The sequence below is a fragment of the Entamoeba invadens genome (assembly GCF_000330505.1).
Source record: "Entamoeba invadens IP1 unplaced genomic scaffold scaff_1105074725665, whole genome shotgun sequence".
Classification (NCBI taxonomy): Eukaryota; Evosea; order Mastigamoebida; family Endamoebidae; genus Entamoeba; species Entamoeba invadens.
In genome coordinates, this window is record NW_004191756.1 from 15,698 (window position 1) to 37,184 (window position 21,487).

Genomic DNA, 21,487 nt, shown 5'->3' on the forward strand with positions numbered 1-21,487 from the left:
GCAAGAAGGACGACTTCATCCACTTGCATTAACAGCAATATTAGATCGTGCCCAAACTCTTTTACGACGTGAAGCAAATATAATAACAATGGATGGACAAACCGCAGTCTTTGGAGATATTCATGGACAGTTTTATGATTTGTGTAATATGTACCAAGACTTTAATAACACTAAAGAGAATTTATTATTTCTTGGGGACTATGTTGATCGTGGGTGCTTCGGAACCGAAGTCATCATCTTACTTATATGTCTCAAACTTCAATTTCCGGATCGAATCCATTTACTTCGAGGAAACCACGAGTGCCGACTGATGACAAGTTACTTCAATTTCAAACAAGAATGCCTTTGGAAATATAACACACAAATCTATGACGAATTCATGAACACGTTCGACTGTTTACCCCTTTGTGCTATTATACACTCCGATTTGGGTAACTTCTTTTGTGTCCATGGAGGCATTTCTCCTTCTATGCAACGACTGAGTGACATCAGTATCATCGACAGATTTCAAGAACCACCAGAAGATGGGCTCTTCTGTGATTTGTTGTGGAGTGACCCTTTAGACGACTCTTTGTATGAAGCTTATAGTCGCGACCAACAAATAGCCTTTCAGAAGGAGATGTATGAATTTAATAGTGTGAGGGGGTGTAGTTATTCCTATGGGTTTAGTGCAGTGAGGCGATTTTTAGTGAAGAATGACATGGTTTGTATAGTTCGAGGGCATGAAGTGCAGAAGAGTGGGTGTAAAATGAATTTTGAAGGCTGTTCGAGTTCTCCGGTGACTATCACGATCTTCAGTGCGCCGAATTACTGTGATGTGTATGACAATGATGCTGCAGTGTTGATGATCACAAACGAAGAACTCAGCTTTTTGTCGTATTCGTGTGTCGCCCATCCATTCTGGTTACCCAAATTCGCAAATGCGTTTTACTACACGTTGCCAATTTTACTTCAAAACATCAGTCAAATTGCCAACCGTGTATTTAGTGCAATAATATTCGAATCCGTTGAGACCGAAGAAGACGAAAAAGGTGTCAAAGAAGAGTTAACACCCGAAGAGCTAGACAACCTCACCAAACTCGAAAAAGTGATGTCGGACCCAACTAGTCGGATAAGTCAGAACAGGTTAGTTAAATTCGCAAAACGAAGAAGAACATATGAAGGTTTCACACAAGCTTTAAATCCTTCAAATGAGTCACCTTCACGCACTCCCACACAAAAACATGAAAAGAAAGAAAATCCTCAGAATACAAAAGTGACTGCTCGTGAGGCTCGTGCAAACAAAAAGACAATCACTCTTGGCCTTCGAACAGATTACACTGATCAAGATAAAACTGTGTTCCACGTCGAAGCTTCATCTCGCTTCGATTTGGCTAAGAAGAACGACTCCGCTAATGAACTCCGCCCTGTGGACTCTAAAGACCTCAAACTCGAGTGGCAAAAGCTCAACTCAAAACATTTTTAATTCACAAAGGTGTGTTGTATTGCTTCTGTCGACACCACATGACGGGCCGGTTTTGAAATTCAGTTATACTAAAATAAACTATACTAAATAGTAAAATGCTAAGTCAGAAGGTTGAAAAACCTCAAAGTCGTCACTTATCTTTCTTTTCTTCTTTCTCATCTTTTTTCTCTTCCTTCTTTTCATCTTTCTTCTCCGGTTCCATTGACATTTTAATCGCCAATTTCATCTCGTCGTCCATCTCGATTTCTTGTGGCGCTTGTTGGTTGTGTTGTTGTTCTGGAGCCTTTTCGGTCTCCATTGGCCTTCTGTTGTTATCCTCCATATCAGCCAAAGAAGCGGCAATAGCCTTTGCTAATTCTTCTTCTTCATTATAAGTAGCATTTCCTTCTCCCATTGAAGCTCGAATTGCGGCGGCATATTCAGGATCGTACTCTGGATTAAATGCTCCGAGCCCGCCATCTCTCATGATGATGGGTGTTTTTGAGATCATTTCAAGCAACACGTGTGGTCCAGCGGGGACGGTGACAAGTGTACATTCCTCACCCATTCCCGCCGGAAACGTTTCGAGGACTTTCGCGTTGTCGACGACTTCCCCAAACGACACAATATCAAGAGCAATCCCATTTTTTTTCAGTGCGTTGATGATCTCCGCCGTCTCCTCCTCTTTCATGTTAATAGGGGAGCCGACAAACAAAATGATACGTTGTGTGTAGATCTTCTCGACACGGTTGGCCAACGCCAATTTCGCGACTAATAGTGCTTGTTTAAAATCACTCAATCCCCCCACTTTGGCAAGGTGTAATCCACTCAAGATCTTCCCAAAATCATTCGTTGGAGTCACTAATATCCTCTTCGACTCACTCCCAGCTGCTATAAAGCCAACGTAGTTCTCGGGATTTTTTTGAAGTTTAACAGTTGTGATGGATTGGACGGCTTCGATTTGTGCTTCCATTCGCGAAGGGTTATAATCACCGTTGTTCATATAATCCGACGTATCTATCACACATACGACGCACTCAGGCATGGCTTAGTATCTATTTTTTAAAGTTCCTTTTTCTTTTTTTCACTTTCTTTTTCCAAACCACAATCTCACGTCTCATTCCCAAAAATTGTGAGCCTTCTCTCTTCCAAACTTTTTTATTGTTTTATTTTTGCGTTTTGGTTTTTTTTGTTCGCTCAAAACTAAAATCGACTAACATCATTTCAATTCTCACACATCTCAAAAATACATTTCAAGTTCATTTCGGCGAAGCAATCGCAAACCACTTTCTAATCTCCTTTGGCGTGATTCGACCCTTTTTCAAAAACTCAAAGAACCTTCTCTCGTCGTAATTCTTTCCCATCAGTTCCATTGGTTCTGCTAATCCCTTATTAACAAAGTCTGGGTTGTCTAGTTTCATAATAGCTTCTAGAAATTAGTTCATATCAACTATAATTATACTATATATCTTCTATATAATACTATATTTCATATATTTATATTTATACTATATTATACTATATTATACTATATTATACTATAACAAACCTTTTGAGAAATGTAAAATGGTACTAAAAAAAGAAAAAACGATTTCCCATCCCTCCAAAAAGATGATATCGAGTACTCTAACTTCCAACTCCACTGGGAATTTTCGGCAGAACCATAACATGAAATATTCGAACATGAACGTTTGCCAATTTTCAAAATCATAATCAATCTCTTTTAAATGATAAAAAATCTTTGAGTGATATTTTTTCATGACTTTCATGGAAACAAATGCGCACTTCTTTATCCCTACAAAATCGGGCAAACACATTTGTCGCAAATTATACTTTGGATCGTTCATTATAGTATTAAACCCCCAATACACGTCCTCCTCTTTTTGCATCACAAGTATTAAGAACCCACACAAATCAGAGAATCCTTGAACATATCCAACTTCCTTATCTTGCATCGACCAAGCCCGTAACACTCTAAATAATGTTCTTTGCCCATCCGCAAACTTCGTCATGAAGTGGACGTTATTTTGATGTGCTCGAATGACATCTTTATGGATTTGGTCATCGTCATGTCCTCTCTCCTGATTCTCGACAATCCGATTGAAATATCCCGGCGACTCCGTTTCGCTGCTTTCGACCTTCAGTTCAATTTCCCAATACCTTTTCCTCTGATTGATCGGAATGAACTTATATACTCTTCGAAAGAGATATCGCGGCGTTTTACTCGTCTTGACCCATTCATCTAACATGACCGTCCACTTCTTTTCTTTGTCTTCCACATTAATCTTTTTCACGACTTCAGGCACTTGTGGCGCCTCAATCGTTTCTTGGACATATCCATACTCATCCGTCTTCTTATCTATTTCGACTACTTTCACTTCTGTTTGTTCAGCCTCGACAGGAAGAGGACTACTCGTCTCATTATAGACCAACCGAACATCTTTTAATGACGTCACATTCAACAAGAAATTGACAAGGGGTTCACACTTACTTTGTAACGCATAGTACAACGGTTGGTTCCCACTGACATCAGCACTCTCCGCTAATTTCACACTCTTCCGAAAATAGTCGAAAAATGGTCCAAATTTCGTGACCTTTGCAAGGCCCTTTGCCTTCGCCATATAATGCAAACAGTTCGAGTGGTCTCCGTCATCTACTTGTTATTCGATCATCACTAGATACTATAACGAATAGTAAATATATTACTAGTGAATAGTTTAGTATTCATTAGTAATATATTTACTATTGAAGAAGAACAAACAAGCATCTAAAGATGCGCCAGCTTTGATCAAGATGTCCATGTTTTCTATATTCAGGTAGAAGCAAGCGACCATTAAAGGGGTAATACCTTTATTATTATGTGCGTTAACATTTCCTCCGTACTTCACCAGTTTCTCAAGGAGTTTAGTGTTATTTCTCCGACACGCAACATAAATGGGAGAGTCTCCCAAATCATTCTGAATATCAATCCCACTCTTCTTGACTTTCCTAGCTAAGTATACACACGCATTCGTTCGACCAGCTATCACCCCACGAAGTAACGCGGTGTTCCCATTGGAGTCTTTAGAATTCTTAGTGATCCCTGCCTTCAGCAATTGATTCACTAAATTGGATTTCCCTTGTTCTGCAGCAATATGTAAAGCAGTCGATCCATCAATTTGAGACTTAAAATTCAATTTAGAGTCGTGGACGGATAAGTACGGAGGTAGTAATTTGTCACTTAAGACGTCTTGTCTCCCCGCGCTTAATGCAAATGAAAATGCAGGAGAGACACGCTCAGTCACTTTCTTCCCTGAAACTTCACGAGTGATCGGTTTCAATTGGACTTGGTCATCATCCCCCGAGTCTGTTTCGTACCCAGCCTCGTATGAATCTTCATATGAGTCTTCAGACATCCTCCGTCCAAGTTGATTTCGAGTTTGTTTGAACAAATCTCAAATCCATAACCGTTTTCTAGTTCAAACCAGAAAACCCACTTTTTCGTTCATATAACTCCTCTTATTCAATGGGACTTCTATCCTTTTGTGGCTTCTTTTCTATCTTAATTCTATGATTCTTTTTATAGTTTATTTATAGCTTCTGTTTTGAATGGCAATTTGTATGCCGTTGTATAATAGTATTTAAATGGTTTATTTTATAATAACAAACAACTTTTTGTTGTGCCTTTTTGGCGAGAAAAATCCATCAAAAATGGTATTATTCTTTTACTATTTTTCAACAAAATCTTTCAAAGAGGAAAGATGCTAAATTAAGTCGCTGAAAAACGACAAGAATTGTCCAAAGACATGACTCAAAAACAATATATCGATGAAATCAATAAATCAGTTCAACTCATTTATGGGGTGATAATCGCCTCTTTCAAACTGCCAGCATTACTTGAAGTCTCACTCGACCCACTTTCTGTACTCATTGAATACCCAATGTTCGGTTCGTTCTGATTTTCAATAGCTATAGTGCCTTCTTTCATCTTGTTCTCTCTCTTTATCTTGTCAATCACATCTTCTTCCTCTCCAAAGTTTGCAAAGAGCCCTTGTACAGCGTCATGTAATTTGAATTCGTGTGGGAAGAACCAATAGAAGAAAATTGAAGCAATCATCACCACATTCAACAAGACTCCACCCAAGATGATGGTCACGGTCGAAGACAATAACCCTAATATGCAGCAACAAATACAAAACACAATAGGAGGTGTTGCAAAGACCATCGCCATCACTAAATTGGAGCCAAACATATATGGTCTGTTCATCGTGGGGTATCTGAAACGTAATATGACGTACGACACACATATGAACAGCACACGAATCGCATAAAACGCCGAGTCAACACCAACCAACTCATCAAAATCCATTGAAGCTGATAAGATGAAAATTAAGACGCCTTGCAGAATAATAGCTACGTCGGGGGTATTAAATCGTTTATTGACATGCCCAAGTGTCTTCGTGAGAAACGGGTGGAAGTCCAAGTCGATGAACCCTTGAAAAAGTCTCGAAGCCGTACACAAAAGTGTTAATAAATACCCCAACGAACTGACAAGCCCTCCCAAAAACATTAACCACGGTAAAGTCTTCGCTACCCACTCGGGTGATATCTTCCCACACAACGATACAAAAGATCCTTCTACCCACTGACTCCAATTGTCATCTAGAATCGTCCCTACCATACATGGAATAATATATGTCATCACTGTCATAATAACTAATAACGTCATAGACCTTGGAATAGTCCTCTTGGGCTCTTTCACTTCTTCAGATATGTTGCCACACCCATCCACTCCATTGATATTCCAAAACAACACCGATATCAACAGTGACCAATTCATCTCTTTGAATGGTAAAGTGTCAATTAAGTTGCTCCAGTGCGCATCAGGACTGAACACACCAAAGCAGACAAACACCACAAATGGGAATAACACACATATTGTAAACAACACACTAATTTTGCCAATGATGTCGACGCCAATGATATTCAAGAACGTTGCGACAGAAGTCACTGCAAATTTAATGAGTAATGTCGCCCACCACTGAAGCTCGGGAACCTTTTCAGTCAAGTACCCAATGAAGAGTGTTGGGTACACAGCGTTGTCTATGGTTGCTCCGATGAGCGATATAATAGTCGCAAACATCGTGAAAAAATTGGCAAAAGGTGTTGTGGCACAAGTGACCCAATCTACCATCCCACCACAGCCTGGAACAGCCGCTGATAACTCCGCTGTTATCAAACAGATTGGTAACATCACCAAGAGAGAACAAGTGATCATTATTATAGTCGAAACCAGTGGACCTGCTGACTGGACCATTGGTTCTGCTCCATACGCTCCACCAACTACTGCGATAAAGAGTAGTCCAGTCAATTTAACTGTTCCAAGAGCTTTAATTTTAATAGGTGGAGTATTTAAATCTACTGCGGAATGAGGAGCGGAGGGCGTTTCTTGCGCTTCGGTAATAATTTTTGGAGAGGTGTATATGTCGGGCGTATCATCCATTTCACATCTCAGTTTGAAAGGGTTTTGATTTTAAAAATGATTTTGATGATTCAACTCTGACTGTTACCTTTCGTCTTTCCAAAGCAGAAACGATTTAAAAATCTTTTTCTCAATAAAACAATAGTTGGATTATAATTTTATTTTCAAATTGTTTTAGTAGTTTGTTGTGATTTCAATAGTAAGAATATATCTATTAGTTAATTATTTTTTAAACTATAAAGTAATAACTTAAAAGATTTGAATTGTAAAAAATTACATGTATAAATAGTTGAACAAATTAATAATATAATTTAACTTGTTTTAATTATTAACTATTTTTAATTAAAATATAAAATAATTTACTTTATTTTACTATAAATATTATAATATTTTTATAGTATTTATAGTATTATATAATTAATATTAAAAAATACCCACTTTTCAGGTAATTATTTTTAGATTATTCATTTAGATTGATCAAAATAAATTTACTAAATACTATAATATTATTATAAACACATTATCAAAATTCAATAATAAAAAATAATTATAATTTTACTTTTTATTTTCCAGAAATAGGAAGGGTTTTGAACTAATACTCTAGTTTAATTGAAACTACTCTCTTGTCTTTTCTGTTTAAAAAAAGAGCTAGTCAAATATCAACCAAAACCATATTTGAAACTATTCCAAAAATAACTTTTCAAAAAGAATCTTCCAGACCCTTTTCCCTATTTAATGGTAATTAAAACAACTATACCAAACTATAGTGTAAAATGATAAATTTACTTTGCTATGTTCTAACTCTAATAGTAAAAAAGCCATTCTCATGACCTGCATCAACCAAGATCAAACCAAGTCAATAATGAATCCTCCTATACCACCACAGCAAGGCACAACAATTACAATTCCATTTGACGAATATGTCGCACTCCGCCTTGCCGATCAAAAACTCGAATTCATGCAACGGACCAATGGTGACCTTAAGAAGGAAATCACTGTCTTGCAAACCGAAGTGACGACGTTCAAAAAGGGTCTTGACGAGGCGACTTTTTCATACGCACAAAAAATGAAGCAGAAGGAAGTTTTCTATGAGAAGCAACTTGAGGAATTACGGCAGAAGCTCGACCTGAAATGTCGAGAAGTCGAGAACGAGAAAAGTCTCCGTATTCAGTCTTCAATAGAAGGGTCAATGGCAAAGAGTAAATTAACGCGTCTCGAGCAAGAGAATCAACTCTTGTTAGAAGACTGCGCATTGGTCCCACAACGAAAACTCCCGAAAGCCGAACCGGAGCCACAACACCCAAGACTGGGACTCCCAAAGGTCCCATCGAAGCCTCCTATAAGTCAAGAAGACATCGTGAAGATCCAGGAGATGATGATTTCAGAGAAATCACTGCCAAAACCAGTCGAACATAATCCACCAATACAGGAAGTCCTCGCACCAATTAAAGTTGATAGATCGGAGTGCTACAAAATGAAACCAAAAAAATCTCGAGATGATGGGGTGGAACGAAAAATCTTGAGATTTTGTGGCGCAAAAGAACTGCGGAGTTTGAAGGAAAAAACAGAAAAGGAAAAAAGAATGAGTGAGACGCACGGAAAAGAAAGTGGTGTGAAGGAAGAGAAAAATGAATACAGCACCAATGAGAGGCACGTATTGAGGAATAAAATAGATCTGAGAGCAGAGATTAAAAATCTGGAACGAAATGAGAGATATGAGAGAAGTGAGAAGATTGACAAGGGTGAAACGAGTGAGAAGATACTCACCCCGCGAAACAAAAGTGAGGAGAAGTGTGAAAAGAAAGTGACATTACTTCAGTAAGACTTTCAATCTCTTTTCAACGGTCTTGTTATTTTATTGTTTTGTAGTTTGTCCGTTATGGTTTAACTATTTATCTTATAAATTATACTATAAATAGATTGTCTGATATTTGTATAAATAAAAATGGGTAAGGAAATAGTAAATTTAAACTATATTATATATTAAATAATTGATGGTATTAATAAGTGACACCAAGTCACCACGTTAGTTTCGAAGACTAAAGAAATTGAGAGAATATCAAAATGGTGTTCTTATATTTCTCAAAAACAATTCATTTCTTTGATTGTTGTTAATTAACACTATATTTATTAAATAAAACCATAAAAATTAACGAGTTTAATTATTTACATTATAACACATAAATTCGAATAAAAATTAACGAGTTATTCGAATGAACACCAAAAAAACTGTTTGTTCGATACAAATACATGTTAATTAATAAAATTCGTTAAATTTTGGTCTACCGATTGGACTGAACGAAAACGATATAAAAGGGGACTAATCTCAACTCAATAAGCAGAACGACATGGCACATCAATGCAGCTTAGAAAGAATGACCGACAAGATCGCCACATTCTCCAAGTTTGGCGACGCGGGCCATGGAGGAATTACTCGATATACCATGTCTGAAGAAGACACCTTAGCCAGGAAAGAGTTTCTCCGTCGTATGACAGCGATTGGTGCCCAAATTGAGTACGATGACGTAGCTAACATCTACGCGACCCTTCCAGGGACAGACTCTACTGCGAAGAGAATAGTGATGGGTTCGCACTGTGACTCCGTTAAGAACGGAGGGAATTACGATGGGATTTTGGGCGTGATGAGTGCGATGGAAGTCTTAGAGACAGTCCATGCCAATAAGATATCACACAAACACCCATTGACTGCTATGATATGGACCAATGAAGAAGGGTCGTTATATATGCCAGCTATGATGTGTTCAGGAATAGTGTGTTACGATAACTTGCCGGAGAATATTCGAAGCGGGTTTGTTGAGGAAGATATGATGAAAAGTGCTTCTGTAGTCGACCACACGACCACTTTTGGTGAAATGTTAGCGAAGAGCGAATTTAAAGGAGAGAAAAAGAATCGACTGTGTCCCGAAAAGTATTTGTATATGTTCGAAACACATATTGAACAGGGACCCATTTTGGAGAACCATAAGAAACAAATCGGAGTCGTCGACTGCGTACTGGGGATGTTTAACTACGCGATTAAATTCTTCGGACAAACGGTCCACGCAGGAACGTTCCCGATGAATCAAAGACACGATGCGTTCTTTGCAGCTGCTGAGGCCCTTGTGTATCTCCATACTGAAATTGATAAATTGAATATCCCGGGGTTGGTGTATACCACCGGTGAAGTTTCTTGCCAACCAAATGTCCACACGTGCGTACCAAAGTATTTCGAATTCTCAATTGATGTGAGACACGTCGATCCAAAGGAACTCGAGAAAGTCTTAGTTGTTGTGAAGAGTGTTGCTGAAAAGACTTGGGGCAATGGATGTAAGTGTGTAGTGGAGAAAGCGTGGAATAGAGACACCGTTTACTTCAACAAGAAGCTTGTTGAGTATGTGAAAGAGTCTGCTGATGATGCTAAGGTCGATTACGAATTCATTCATTCTGGTGCCGGACATGATGCACAATTCTGTGCTTATAGAATCCCAACTACAATGGTCTTTGTCAGATCGAGAAAGGGACTCTCACACTGCGAAGAGGAATATTCCACACCAGAGGATTGCACAGCTGGCGCTAGTGTTATGCTTGGTGCTGTCATTAAAGCTGATAAGGATTAATACAATGCATTTTATTATTTGAATGTTATTTGAGTGTAGCAATTCACAAATAAAATTTTAATTGAACAACTAGTTTCATAAATCATTTTTTTATATTAAATTGGATTGGTGAATTATAGTTATATTTATTAATATTTTACTTTTTATTTTTTTATTATTAATTAAGATTGTTTTTATAATATTTACTAAAAAAATACAATATAAAAATTAAAAATATTAACTCTCTTTTTTATTTTGTAATTAATGCTTTTTTAGTTTTATTAGAAATGATATTATTTAGTTAATAACTAACTTTAATTACCATTCACTTTTTTTTTAAAAAAATTATTTGAACCATATTATATTATTCATACATTATAGTAATATACAACTATTTCTTTTCCAATATTTGAGAAATAGAAAAAATGTATTATATATTATAGTTTTATAACTATAATAACAATTATTGAATAACTGACTATAAGAAAACTATTTTGATATATATCCCGACGACTGAGGGGTATATAAATCTATCACCCGACGTCCAAATACCAAAGAAGACAATTAAAAATAGGGAAGAACTGGAACTAGAAAGAGTCAAATGCCGAACTTCTACGAGCTCATATCGAGTGTTGGGTTGTACATTGCTCCATTCTTTCCGTTAGTACTTGGAGCTCGCCGTTCCGAGAAAATGGTGATGGAGAAAACGACCGAGTCGATGAATATGAAAAACGTAGCGTCGATGACAGTGATCAGCAGCTTAGTGTTGCTTGGGCTGTATGTTATCATCAAATTTATCTCAGCGGATTACCTGCAATATCTTTTGACGTGTTACTTCATGTTCATTGGGTCTGTTGGTGTATCCGAACTCTTCCAATTCATCTTCCAGAAGTACGCGTCGCCGGAGAAATTCGGCATAACGATTCCAATCATCAATTACAAATTCGAAACGTCGAAATCGGAGATCTTAGGAATGGCCGTTGGCTTTGTCTTCTCATTACTCTGGGCAGTCACAAAGCATTGGACCTTCAATAACTTCCTCGCGTTCTGTTTGACTATTGTGGCGATCGGAGAAATCACTACGCCGTCGTTCAAGATCGCGTCGATCATGTTAATTGCGTTGTTTGTCTACGACATCTTCTGGGTGTTTGGGAGTGAGGTGATGTTGACTGTTGCCACGAACGTCGATGGCCCCATCAAATTTATATTTCCGAAGGATGGGCATTTCATTTTCACCGACAAAGTGTCATTACTTGGACTTGGCGATGTTGCGATACCGGGGTTATATATTGCGCTGATGAAACGCATTGACACTGCCTTTAATAATGGGTCGAAGTATTTCCATGTATCGATATTATCATATTACATTGGACTTTTGACGACATTTGTAGTGATGCATGTGTTTAAACATGGGCAAGTTTGTTCACTTTGATTGATATCTTTGGAAGGAAGTAATAATGAATAGCCAGCTTTATTATATTTAGTTCCCGCCCTTCTGATTGGCACGACAATATATACCCTCATCAGAGGAGAAATGGCTAAGGTGTTTGAATATCATGACCCCGTCGATGAAGAAGAGGAAAGTTCATCAGAAGAGGAGAATGAAAATAATGAAGAAGGAGAAGAACAGGAAGAAAAAGAGAAACAAAAAGAAGACTAAACAAAACAACTAGAATTGAATGATTCAGTTTGATTTATTTTTTGTGGGAATTAAGTGAAGCGCTTGGGAGAATGGTATGGCTTATAGAGCTTGATGTATACGATTAATAAAATCAATCCAACTATAAAGACTGCGCCAAAGATCATCATAGCACCGATTTTCATTTCTAAAGAGTATTCTATGTGTTATTAACTTCGTCTAAGTCTTCCATTAAAATCATTAATAATTATTGAATGTGTTATACAATAATTGTATAATTAAAATAGAAAATTTGTTAATTCAACAAACCAAAGACTTCGTCGTCACCCTTTCCCATGTTCTCTCTTTTTAAGTTCACGACTTACTTACAAGAAGAAGCAGTTCGATCTTCTTTAAGAAAGTAGTACTCTAGTAAATTTAATTATAATATATAGTTTCAAAAGCCACCTAAAAAGAAATGGGTTCTTATTAATAAAAAAATAGAATAAAAGAATTACTAATTCGAACGAGTTACTTATTAAATTATTCTCGAACAACCAAATTTTGCATGAGAGTGCGTTCTTGTGTACATATGTAGCATGTATCAAATGTCATATCAGAGAACTCACATCTGTGTTTCTGTGTTCCAAATGGACACTCGATGTCCTCAACCTTCTTCACTGGTTTCTTTCGATATTCAAAAGAAGTGATTGGGTTGGTCATGTAGTCAATGATGTCCGATGATGTTCCGAAGAAGACGTCTGTGTACTTTTCCATGACTTCTTGCAAAAATTTAAGAAGAACAGTTACTCGAGATGGAGTGAACCAAGGCCCATGTAAATAAATACCAAATGGACTTTTGGTGGTGTTGTAATGTCTCTCGAAATTGTACACCAAATATTTGTATAACAAGTCGCCATCTAATTTGTAGTCCATTGAATCAATTCCTTCGCCAAATTCGTCAACCCAATCACTCAACGGGATCTCCCACAACCCTTTAAATCGTTTGTTTAACATCCCCTTCATATTTGCGTCATTAATTTGTGGGCACCCATAATCTAATGTGAATGGCCAAATAAGCTTTTTAAAGGTGTTTCCATAGACTGATTCGATAAGACTGGCGTCATATCTAAAATTCAATAATTTTAATACAGTGAACTCGTCCTCATTCCACTCAAGTTTGGGACTACGAACTCCCCGCACTTCGACTTCAGCAAGTGCTTTAAAGAATCTTTTAGATGATGAATATTCATTAAACCATGTTGAAAAGTTCGTACCATAATATGACGTGTGTGTGAATGTGTGCGATGCTATTTCGGCACCCAAATTCATCACATGAGATCCTCTGTTATATAAAGTGTAAGCATTGTTATTGTAAAATGTAATTGTCGGTGTTCTCCCACGAGAGTCTTTGATACTTGCAGTCAATAATGGCCGATATGCAAGGGTATAATGTGTCTCGAAAATCGCATCATCGATAGTGAGTAATATGAATTGAGGTAATCCCTTTGGATCCATGTTATTTGGAGTATTTTCAGTAGCACATCGACAGTTGGGAAGCTTGCAGTTGTCTTCATTGCATTGATACAAATTACATATCCCACAATCCCCAGGGCATGTGCTACAACTCTCTTTCCCTTCACAAACACCATCCCCACATTTTGTGTCTTGACATGTGTTATTGTGACACGCTTTATCTCCAGAACACGTCCCACAATAATACTCGTAGCAATTATCAAACTTCACCCCACACTCGACTTCAGAACACACAGTCGCCCCCAAACATGTCGGTGGACAGTCTTGACAAAATTCATAGGAACAGCCGTTATATTGTAACCCACATTTATCTACACAGAAAGAAGAATCTAATTGACATTTCTTCGGTTTCCCTTTAATCGTAAAGGAAGACGGAGATGTCACTCCACACATCTTCCCAGAGACTAAGAGTAAGTCACTACAATTGGAGGATTGATTGCAGCTATCTCCAAGTATCACTGAAGTGACTTCAACTGAACAAAATATCACAAAGAGGATATTCATTACTTCTTAGTTGTAAACAGTTCACCTTTATATAGCTGGAGCATTCACTTTCTATGTATTCTATTTCTATATGACTTTTCAAGGAGATTGGTCTATTCTATTGTTATACCTATAGTATAATACACAGAAACTATAATCAACTATATATTATATTCTAAATATAAAATAGTAAAAGAATTAATAACCATTCTTAAAAAAATTATTGTTGTTCGATGGTTGTTGAAGTCTAAGAATGTCAGCACCCTTCTCATCGTACATCTTCTTTGTAACTATAAGAGAAGCGTTGGTAGATAATGACATAAGTATTGATCCCCCTATCCAAGTCGACATGATTCTTTCTGGTGGAGCGATGACTCTATGCATACCATGTTTAGCAGTGACTCGCTTCGATATTTCTGTGTCCAACCGGTCATATAAATTATCAAATAGCGTGTTCCCACCAGTAAGAACCATTTCCAATAACATGGTTTGCTGGATATCTTTATCCAATTTATTCAAATAATTTACGACTAATTCGTGTATCCCAATTTCATGTATTCCAATAAGTTCGGGGTTGAAGAGAGACTCACATGCAATATATCTTTCTATTCCTATGGATATTTGCCTTCCATCTGGTAATGTGTATTTCGGATCTTCTGAAGTTTTATTCATTTCGGCAATAGCACTGAAATCTGGAAGAGCAATTTTACATAAACTGGTTTTCACACGGTTCGCATTGTAATTTGCAACAGACTCGGATACCCCACATTGACTTCTCAAGACTCCACTGATGTACTTTGTCACATCACTTCCTCCATACTCACATCTGCCAACTTCATTGATTTGTGTCCAATCAGAATAGCCACCAACATGAGTCACACCATCTCCAGACTCAACAACACAACCAGTAGTTCTCCCACTTGATAAAAGAGAGAGATAAAGGCTGTTCTCAAATTCAACTCCTTTAGCGTTTAATTTCTCTAAAAATAGTTCAGCTGACTTTTTGCGTTGGACAATTGGCGCAGTTGCGCTCTCTGTTAGCAGAAAGTTTTTTTCGGGAATAACGGCGTCAATCTCAGTCTCTATGGCATACGTCCACAATTTCTCTATAACGTCATAATTAGTAATGACCCCACGGGTGATCGGTACTTTTGCTACAACTGCATTGTCGGGAACAGTCATGAATGATGAATATATCTTTTCTTTTCCATCGTGTAAATAAACACCGCTTAAAACAATACACTTGGACGTATCATCTCCTGCAATACCAACACGTATCAGCGAAGATCCATTGTCGATGACTACTCCGTCTTCCATATTATTTTGAACGACCTTTTTCAAGTTCTTGTAGAGTGATGTTTGAGGAATTTGACGTTACTAAATAAGAAAACATTTACCAAACAACTATCTCACTTATGGAACTAAACAATAAAAAAGTAAATAACTATAGAAGGTTCCTCTGAACGTTCTCGAGAAGGTCTCGGATTTTTTTGTCATTCTTTAGCACTGTTGCTTCGATGTCTACCTTCTCTTTTTTGAAAGCTTTGAGTTGCTCGAGAAGACAATTGGCTTGTTTGTTGAGAGCGGGCAGAAACACTTCAAGGCTTTCTTCTGTTTTATACAAAAATTCGTCGCAAATGGAAAGAGCAATTTGCGTTTCTTCGTTGTTCTGTGGAAAAGGAACTGGAATTGGGTTTGGAACGAGAAACAACTTTTCCGCCTGCATTTCTTTATTGATTGGAAGAAAGTTTACCATCTGTGCTGCTGTGTGGATCCGTTTAAGTGCCTCTGTTGGTTCCATAACATCGTCAAAAATATTGTGAATTTCTATTTTCTTGATTTCGAACTTTTGGGACGGATCTTCCTTTAATTGGATAACACGCTTCAATTGTGGACGCACCTCTTCGATGCTTTCAATTGGTTTCTTTGTCTTTTTTATCAACTGTCGTTCTTCCTCCGAAAAATTGTCAATTTTTGCATCTTTCCTATCATACGTTTTTTCGACGACTTTCTGTTTTTTTTCAGTTTCTTGTTCTTTCGTAGTGGTAACCATTTTTTCATTCCTTTCTGTGTTTTCTTCGGCTTCAAGTTGTGGCGATGTTTCTTTTTCTTGAACGTTTTTGGTTTTACCAAAATTAACCGTGTTTGGTTGTTGTATCACATTGAGTTCATTCATTTTTTCGTTTATTTTCTCAACTCCTTGCTGGGCTTGTCCTTCAACTGCAACTTCAATTTTCTGATCTTCCATTTTCATTTCGTTGCTTGTCTGCGAACAAATGCTTTTGATGTCTAAGTTGATGTCCCTTTTCATCTTTCCTATTTTGTCCATCAACTTCGTTTTTGCAGTCGGCGCAGAAAACTTGAATCGTTTAATCGAAAGGTGTGGCTTTTTAAACATTGGCTTTGTCTGAAGAGAAATGCGTTTTACTGTGTTTTGTGTTTGTTGGGTGGTTTTTGTTACTGTTGCAACGGGTGTATTCTGAAGTGTTGTTGTCACTTTTTCTGGTGTTTTCTGTAAAGTAGGTTGTAGTTTTTCCTTTTCGGTAATCTGTTGTACCCCTTTCTCTGGTAGTGCGGGGCTCTTGAGTGAGGCTTTCTGAACGATTTCTGGCACAATTCCATTCTTTTGTGGTTCGGCCTTTGGAATGGCGATATTTTTTTCATCTCTGTGTGATTTTTGAATTGGGAATTCCCCATTTTCCACACCAACTTTATTTGGCCCAACAACTATCTTCTCTTCTTTTCCATTCTGAGAATCCATAACAACTTTTACACCATTCTCACCACTTCCCTTTTCAATACTAATTTTAGGTAAAGTCTTGTGAGGTTCTTTGACTATCTCAGAATTTTGCTTTGTGTCAAACAACAGCTCCTCATCTGAAAAGTCCATAGCCGCGAGCGAAGTGTTTTTGAGTGCAACTTCTCCGCTGTCTATTGTCATCTTGTCAAACCATTTATCGTCGACCTCAGCCTCTTCCGAGCTTTCAAAATTGAAATTGAATTCCTTTGTTTCTTCAACATTCTTTTTCGTCACGACCTCGGTGTTTATTTTGTTTTTGATCGGGAACAACGGTCGTTTTTTTGAGTGTGTAAACATTTGAGTGTTTTCCACTTATTCCGCTCTCAACTATTCCTTCATTCCGTCTCACTTTTCATTTTATCGATCTTGGACAATCATATTTAAAAAACTCAAAAGAAAATCAAAAATTTCACCCTCCAGTTAGAACATATGTCTTCCCGATCCATAGACAGACGCAGAAAGCAAGTTATTCAACTCGTTGTCCGACAATATATCGTCCAAGTCAACGTGGCATCTATATCTCCAATAATGGATTGGATTTGATGGGTCATTAATTTGTTCTTGTTTAGGATCTCTTCCTTCGATGTATTTAGCTTTCAGTGACAAGACGTCTTGCATCGGGAAGCACGCCAACATAGCTGGGGCGTACAAATGCATATCAAAGATGACTTTAACGACATCGGGGGGGCATGAGAATGGTGCCGCGCCACTTCTTCCCAACAAGTGGTTCCAGAAGTATTGAGTCTTGTCTCTATCTTCTTCCCACCACCCTCTAATAGTAGACATATCATGACCCGATGGGGCTGAAACAGTCAAGTATTGATAGTCCGCGGGGTGATAGAACTTCTTCTCCGGGGTATCAGTCAATCGTTGGATTCTCAAGCACGCAATTTTCATGTCGTTCATCACTCGCACAACACAGTCAGGGACCATCCCAAGATCTTCGCCACAAACTAACATGTTCGACGCTCTCGCCATAGCGGGAAGTCTTCTTCGAGCAGTTTCTTCCCAAAGTCCTTCATGTCTTTCGTAGAAGTATTGGCGATACAACTTTCTCAAGTTCTCTTGTTCTTCAAATGGCAATTCGTTGAAGCTCGAGTAACTCTTTTGCATGTCAATTCTTGGGTAGAAGTAGTTCGAATTGTTCTCGTCGCGAAGTAAGCAGACGTTCTGTAACAACAACTTAAGGCCAGTGACTATCTTCTTGTCAGAATCTCTCATCTCTGGGCAGAGGCCGGTCTTCTCAAGAATAGCTCCTTCGGTCTGGTACTCTGGTTTCAAGTTATATGTGCCGTTGTAATTGTCTACTAAGAACTTTGAAACAACAAAGTCTCTTTCGGATCCAAAGAGCGCATTCAATGTGTGGTCTCTGATGTATGGATAGCTCAATCGGTCGGTATCGTAGATGCCATACCCTTCCAACTCTTGTCTGGAAATTGGCCAGTCCGGGTTAAATCTTCCCAACAACCCAGTTCGGTGTCCCGCTGGAATACTCCAAATTCTGAAGAACCCTAAGATGTGGTCGATTCTATATGCACTGAAGTACTGCGCCATTTGTGAGAGTCTTCCCTTCCACCACGCGTAATCGTCTTTAGCCATATTTTCCCAGTTGTAAGTTGGGAATCCCCAGTTCTGTCCTTCACCAGCAGAGAAATAGTCGGGTGGCGCACCAGTTGATTTGTCAAGATGGAACAAGTCTGGGTGCATCCAGCATTCGACCGATCTTTTGGAAACTCCAATTGGCAAGTCACCCTTCAAAGCGACTTTGTTGTTGGTGGCATACTCAGAAGCTTCTTTTAATTGGAGGTGCAAGTTGTATTGGACAAAGGCATAGTAATCGCACTCTTCTTTGTGTTCTTCGTACATCTTTTCGACTTCGGCGAAGTCTTTTGGAGTTGGGGGGAGTGGGGTGTCGACGGATTTAACCAAAGTTCTGTAGACACAATACGGGATCAACCACGTTTTGGCGGTGTTCTTGAACTCATCGAAGCCTTTCTGTGTTGTTCCAACCTTAGCAAAGACCTTTCTAGAGATTTCTTCCTTAACTCTCAAGACTTCTTCGTAGTCAATTTGTGCCAATTTGTTCAGTCTTTCGGACTGTTGAGCAATTTCAGCCAAGATTTCTTTGTCTTCAGTAATAGCAGAGAGTCTCAAATACAACAAGTGGAATGCTTGAACTGAGTTTGGATTGTATGGATAAGTATCTCTCCATGTGAAGTAAACGGTGGTGTCGTTGACGGGGAGGGTTTGGATCAAAGAGATTCCAGTCTTCTTACACCAATCAACCAACTTGATGACATCCAAGAACTCACCACATCCACATGACGCCTTTGTTCTCAATGAGAAAATTGGAGTAACAACACCAACACCTCTATAGTAAAGACCGGCCAAGTCGTCATCTTCTTTGATAATAAGAACGTCTTTTTCTTTGACTTCGTCTTCTTTAAGTTGTGGAACATAATAGACTCTATTCCCTCTTTCTTCCCATCTTGCGTTTGCTCTTGTGTGAGTATCAGCTATGAACAACTTGTATTCAAATGGTTTGGTTTCTTTTGTGATATCAACAAGTGCCTCATAATATGGGGCATGGGTGGGAGTCATCTTCACAGCACCGTGAACGTTCCATTTTCCAAGAGCCTCAATAGCACCACCAACAAAGACACACTGTCCTTCTGGGACGCAGGTGCATCTAATTCTGAGCAACAAAGTGGTTTCTCCAATCTTTTTGATTTCCATCTTTTCGTCTGTGCGTTTTCCATAGATGACCTTTCTGAAGAAAGAAGTGTTCAAGAACGAGTCTTCAGCACCAGAGCCTGAGAGGAACAAATCATTGACTTCAACCTTTTTGAATAAAGGAAGAGCAGCCAAATCAAGGGTATGTGTGTAGTGCTCTTTGTTTCCTTCAGTTCTGTAGACAACCTTCACGTCATCTTCTTTGACCACTAAATATTGATAATGGATCAATCCAGTCTGTGTGAACGTGAACTCTCCAGTCCATGTATTGTTGTCCTGATATTTCAATTTGAACAACTCTTTTTCACCTTCCACCTCGAGGCAGACGGCTTGACCAAATGGTGTACTATAGTGTACTGTAAAGAAGACCATAATCTATAAACCTTCCAAGTTCATCTCGTTTTATAGCTACATCGGATCTCATAAAGTTTCAAATTTTTCGATGTTCTTTCCTTGTTTTTTGAACATTATATTTATTATATCAATGAGTTTGATTGTTGAATTTGTAAACGTTTTTACCAGTTACATTTTTTGCCCTTCGTATGCTAATCAAAGATCTGCAATTCAACCCCAAACGAAAATACGTGGTTCTTCGTTTGGTTTGATTATTATTCATTTATAATTTTTTATGGATTTATATAGTTTTTGGTCTACTGGAATTTTCACGCGAAAAGAATAAACAGACAAGTTTTTTGATAGGACAAAAGAAATGTACTATTTGTCATAGTTGATTTATTATAATTTTATTGGTTGTTTTTGCATTATCAAAAAACAAATCAACGAAAATTAAAATGATATTTTAACGGATACTGAACTTTTATTTTTTAAAATATTAATTCCGCCAAAAAAGAACAAAATTAAGAAAAAACAACAATAAAAATTCAAACGATTTTTGTGGGTTATGTCGTTACTATAACAATAGTTTAATTATTTTTTAATTATAAAGTTAAAATATTAAGAACTTTTGTTTTTGAGGTGAGTTGCATTAATATCTTCTTTAAAAATATTGTTCAATGTCATTGAATTTCTCTAAGATATTCAATTCAAAAAAGAAACCCTTTGAATAACTTAAAAAGAATTCAATGAATTTTGTTAACAACTTGTTTGAAGACATTATAAATGGAAATGTGAGTGGGTCGTCGCGACTTGCTGTTCATGCTTCTTTCATAATGGTTTTACTTTTTGAGGCTTACTTTTTTGTCATGTTTCAATTTGTAAGAATTCATTTGGGTGTTCTCTTTCTGATTACTATTGGGGCTTATGTTTCTATTGTTTGGTTTGTTTAATTTCAAATAGTAATTAATACTATTCTTATTTAGAATAACATTGAGGGTATTTTATCAACTTGACAACAACGAAACATTAAAAAAGAATATGGCAGATTCAAACAAGATTGAAGAGCAACAAAAGACTGAGTAATTTAAATTATATCGATTATATTAAAATTGATAGCATTTTATTATAAATGCTATTATATTTTATTTTTTAGTAAATATAGAAATTGTCGTTGAAAAACAACATAAAAAATTTTTCGGTTTTATTAATATTAGTATTAAAATATTTAAGAAATTATAATACAAAACTATATTAGTCTTTTTTATCAATTATGATTTTTTTTAATGTATTAGTAATTTAATTATATTTTATTAATACAAACTATAAAAACACTTGTATCGACCAATATATTAAAAATAGATTTGAACCATTTTTCATTTTGAAGTTACCATCAAATTGATATTATTAACAAAAATGGTTTTATTTATTATAATACAATAGTTTCCCACCGATGCGTTTTGAATCATGCCAAGTCTTCAAA

General features: G+C 37.3%; 12 protein-coding genes across 12 annotated transcripts; 5 read left to right on the top strand and 7 right to left on the bottom strand.

The window, feature by feature from the left end:
• Positions 1 to 1,465, top strand: EIN_283530 (serine/threonine protein phosphatase 2B catalytic subunit, putative; the record flags this gene model as incomplete). Its single annotated transcript, XM_004184105.1, has 1 exon — positions 1 to 1,465. A coding segment is annotated over one exon (1,465 nt), but the record flags the coding sequence as incomplete, so codon positions are not given.
• A 130-nt stretch (positions 1,466 to 1,595) lies between these two features.
• EIN_283540 (26S proteasome regulatory subunit RPN10, putative) lies at positions 1,596 to 2,489 on the bottom strand (the record flags this gene model as incomplete). The annotated part of the gene is made up of 1 exon (XM_004184106.1): positions 1,596 to 2,489. One exon carries the CDS (start codon positions 2,487 to 2,489, stop codon positions 1,596 to 1,598), a length of 894 nt encoding a protein of 297 aa, XP_004184154.1.
• Positions 2,490 to 2,703: 214 nt separating this feature from the next.
• Positions 2,704 to 4,839, bottom strand: EIN_283550 (growth hormone-regulated TBC protein, putative; the record flags this gene model as incomplete). The annotated part of the gene is made up of 3 exons (XM_004184107.1): positions 2,704 to 2,873; positions 2,994 to 4,097; positions 4,206 to 4,839. The coding sequence occupies 3 exons, from the start codon at positions 4,837 to 4,839 to the stop codon at positions 2,704 to 2,706; spliced, it is 1,908 nt and encodes a 635-aa protein (XP_004184155.1).
• Positions 4,840 to 5,279: 440 nt separating this feature from the next.
• On the bottom strand, positions 5,280 to 6,926 carry EIN_283560 (amino acid transporter, putative; the record flags this gene model as incomplete). The annotated part of the gene is made up of 1 exon (XM_004184108.1): positions 5,280 to 6,926. One exon carries the CDS (start codon positions 6,924 to 6,926, stop codon positions 5,280 to 5,282), a length of 1,647 nt encoding a protein of 548 aa, XP_004184156.1.
• An 805-nt stretch (positions 6,927 to 7,731) lies between these two features.
• On the top strand, positions 7,732 to 8,727 carry EIN_283570 (hypothetical protein; the record flags this gene model as incomplete). The annotated part of the gene is made up of 1 exon (XM_004184109.1): positions 7,732 to 8,727. One exon carries the CDS (start codon positions 7,732 to 7,734, stop codon positions 8,725 to 8,727), a length of 996 nt encoding a protein of 331 aa, XP_004184157.1.
• A 526-nt stretch (positions 8,728 to 9,253) lies between these two features.
• EIN_283580 (hydantoin utilization protein C, putative) lies at positions 9,254 to 10,522 on the top strand (the record flags this gene model as incomplete). Its single annotated transcript, XM_004184110.1, has 1 exon — positions 9,254 to 10,522. The coding sequence occupies one exon, from the start codon at positions 9,254 to 9,256 to the stop codon at positions 10,520 to 10,522; it is 1,269 nt and encodes a 422-aa protein (XP_004184158.1).
• A 580-nt stretch (positions 10,523 to 11,102) lies between these two features.
• On the top strand, positions 11,103 to 12,161 carry EIN_283590 (minor histocompatibility antigen H13, putative; the record flags this gene model as incomplete). The annotated part of the gene is made up of 2 exons (XM_004184111.1): positions 11,103 to 11,918; positions 11,967 to 12,161. The coding sequence occupies 2 exons, from the start codon at positions 11,103 to 11,105 to the stop codon at positions 12,159 to 12,161; spliced, it is 1,011 nt and encodes a 336-aa protein (XP_004184159.1).
• A 501-nt stretch (positions 12,162 to 12,662) lies between these two features.
• EIN_283600 (hypothetical protein) lies at positions 12,663 to 14,159 on the bottom strand (the record flags this gene model as incomplete). Its single annotated transcript, XM_004184112.1, has 1 exon — positions 12,663 to 14,159. One exon carries the CDS (start codon positions 14,157 to 14,159, stop codon positions 12,663 to 12,665), a length of 1,497 nt encoding a protein of 498 aa, XP_004184160.1.
• A 177-nt stretch (positions 14,160 to 14,336) lies between these two features.
• On the bottom strand, positions 14,337 to 15,455 carry EIN_283610 (actin, muscle, putative; the record flags this gene model as incomplete). The annotated part of the gene is made up of 1 exon (XM_004184113.1): positions 14,337 to 15,455. The coding sequence occupies one exon, from the start codon at positions 15,453 to 15,455 to the stop codon at positions 14,337 to 14,339; it is 1,119 nt and encodes a 372-aa protein (XP_004184161.1).
• Positions 15,456 to 15,582: 127 nt separating this feature from the next.
• EIN_283620 (hypothetical protein) lies at positions 15,583 to 17,235 on the bottom strand (the record flags this gene model as incomplete). Its single annotated transcript, XM_004184114.1, has 1 exon — positions 15,583 to 17,235. One exon carries the CDS (start codon positions 17,233 to 17,235, stop codon positions 15,583 to 15,585), a length of 1,653 nt encoding a protein of 550 aa, XP_004184162.1.
• Positions 17,236 to 17,358: 123 nt separating this feature from the next.
• Positions 17,359 to 20,043, bottom strand: EIN_283630 (hypothetical protein; the record flags this gene model as incomplete). Its single annotated transcript, XM_004184115.1, has 1 exon — positions 17,359 to 20,043. The coding sequence occupies one exon, from the start codon at positions 20,041 to 20,043 to the stop codon at positions 17,359 to 17,361; it is 2,685 nt and encodes an 894-aa protein (XP_004184163.1).
• Positions 20,044 to 20,753: 710 nt separating this feature from the next.
• On the top strand, positions 20,754 to 21,090 carry EIN_283640 (hypothetical protein; the record flags this gene model as incomplete). The annotated part of the gene is made up of 2 exons (XM_004184116.1): positions 20,754 to 20,947; positions 21,003 to 21,090. The coding sequence occupies 2 exons, from the start codon at positions 20,754 to 20,756 to the stop codon at positions 21,088 to 21,090; spliced, it is 282 nt and encodes a 93-aa protein (XP_004184164.1).
• Positions 21,091 to 21,487: the final 397 nt, after the last annotated feature.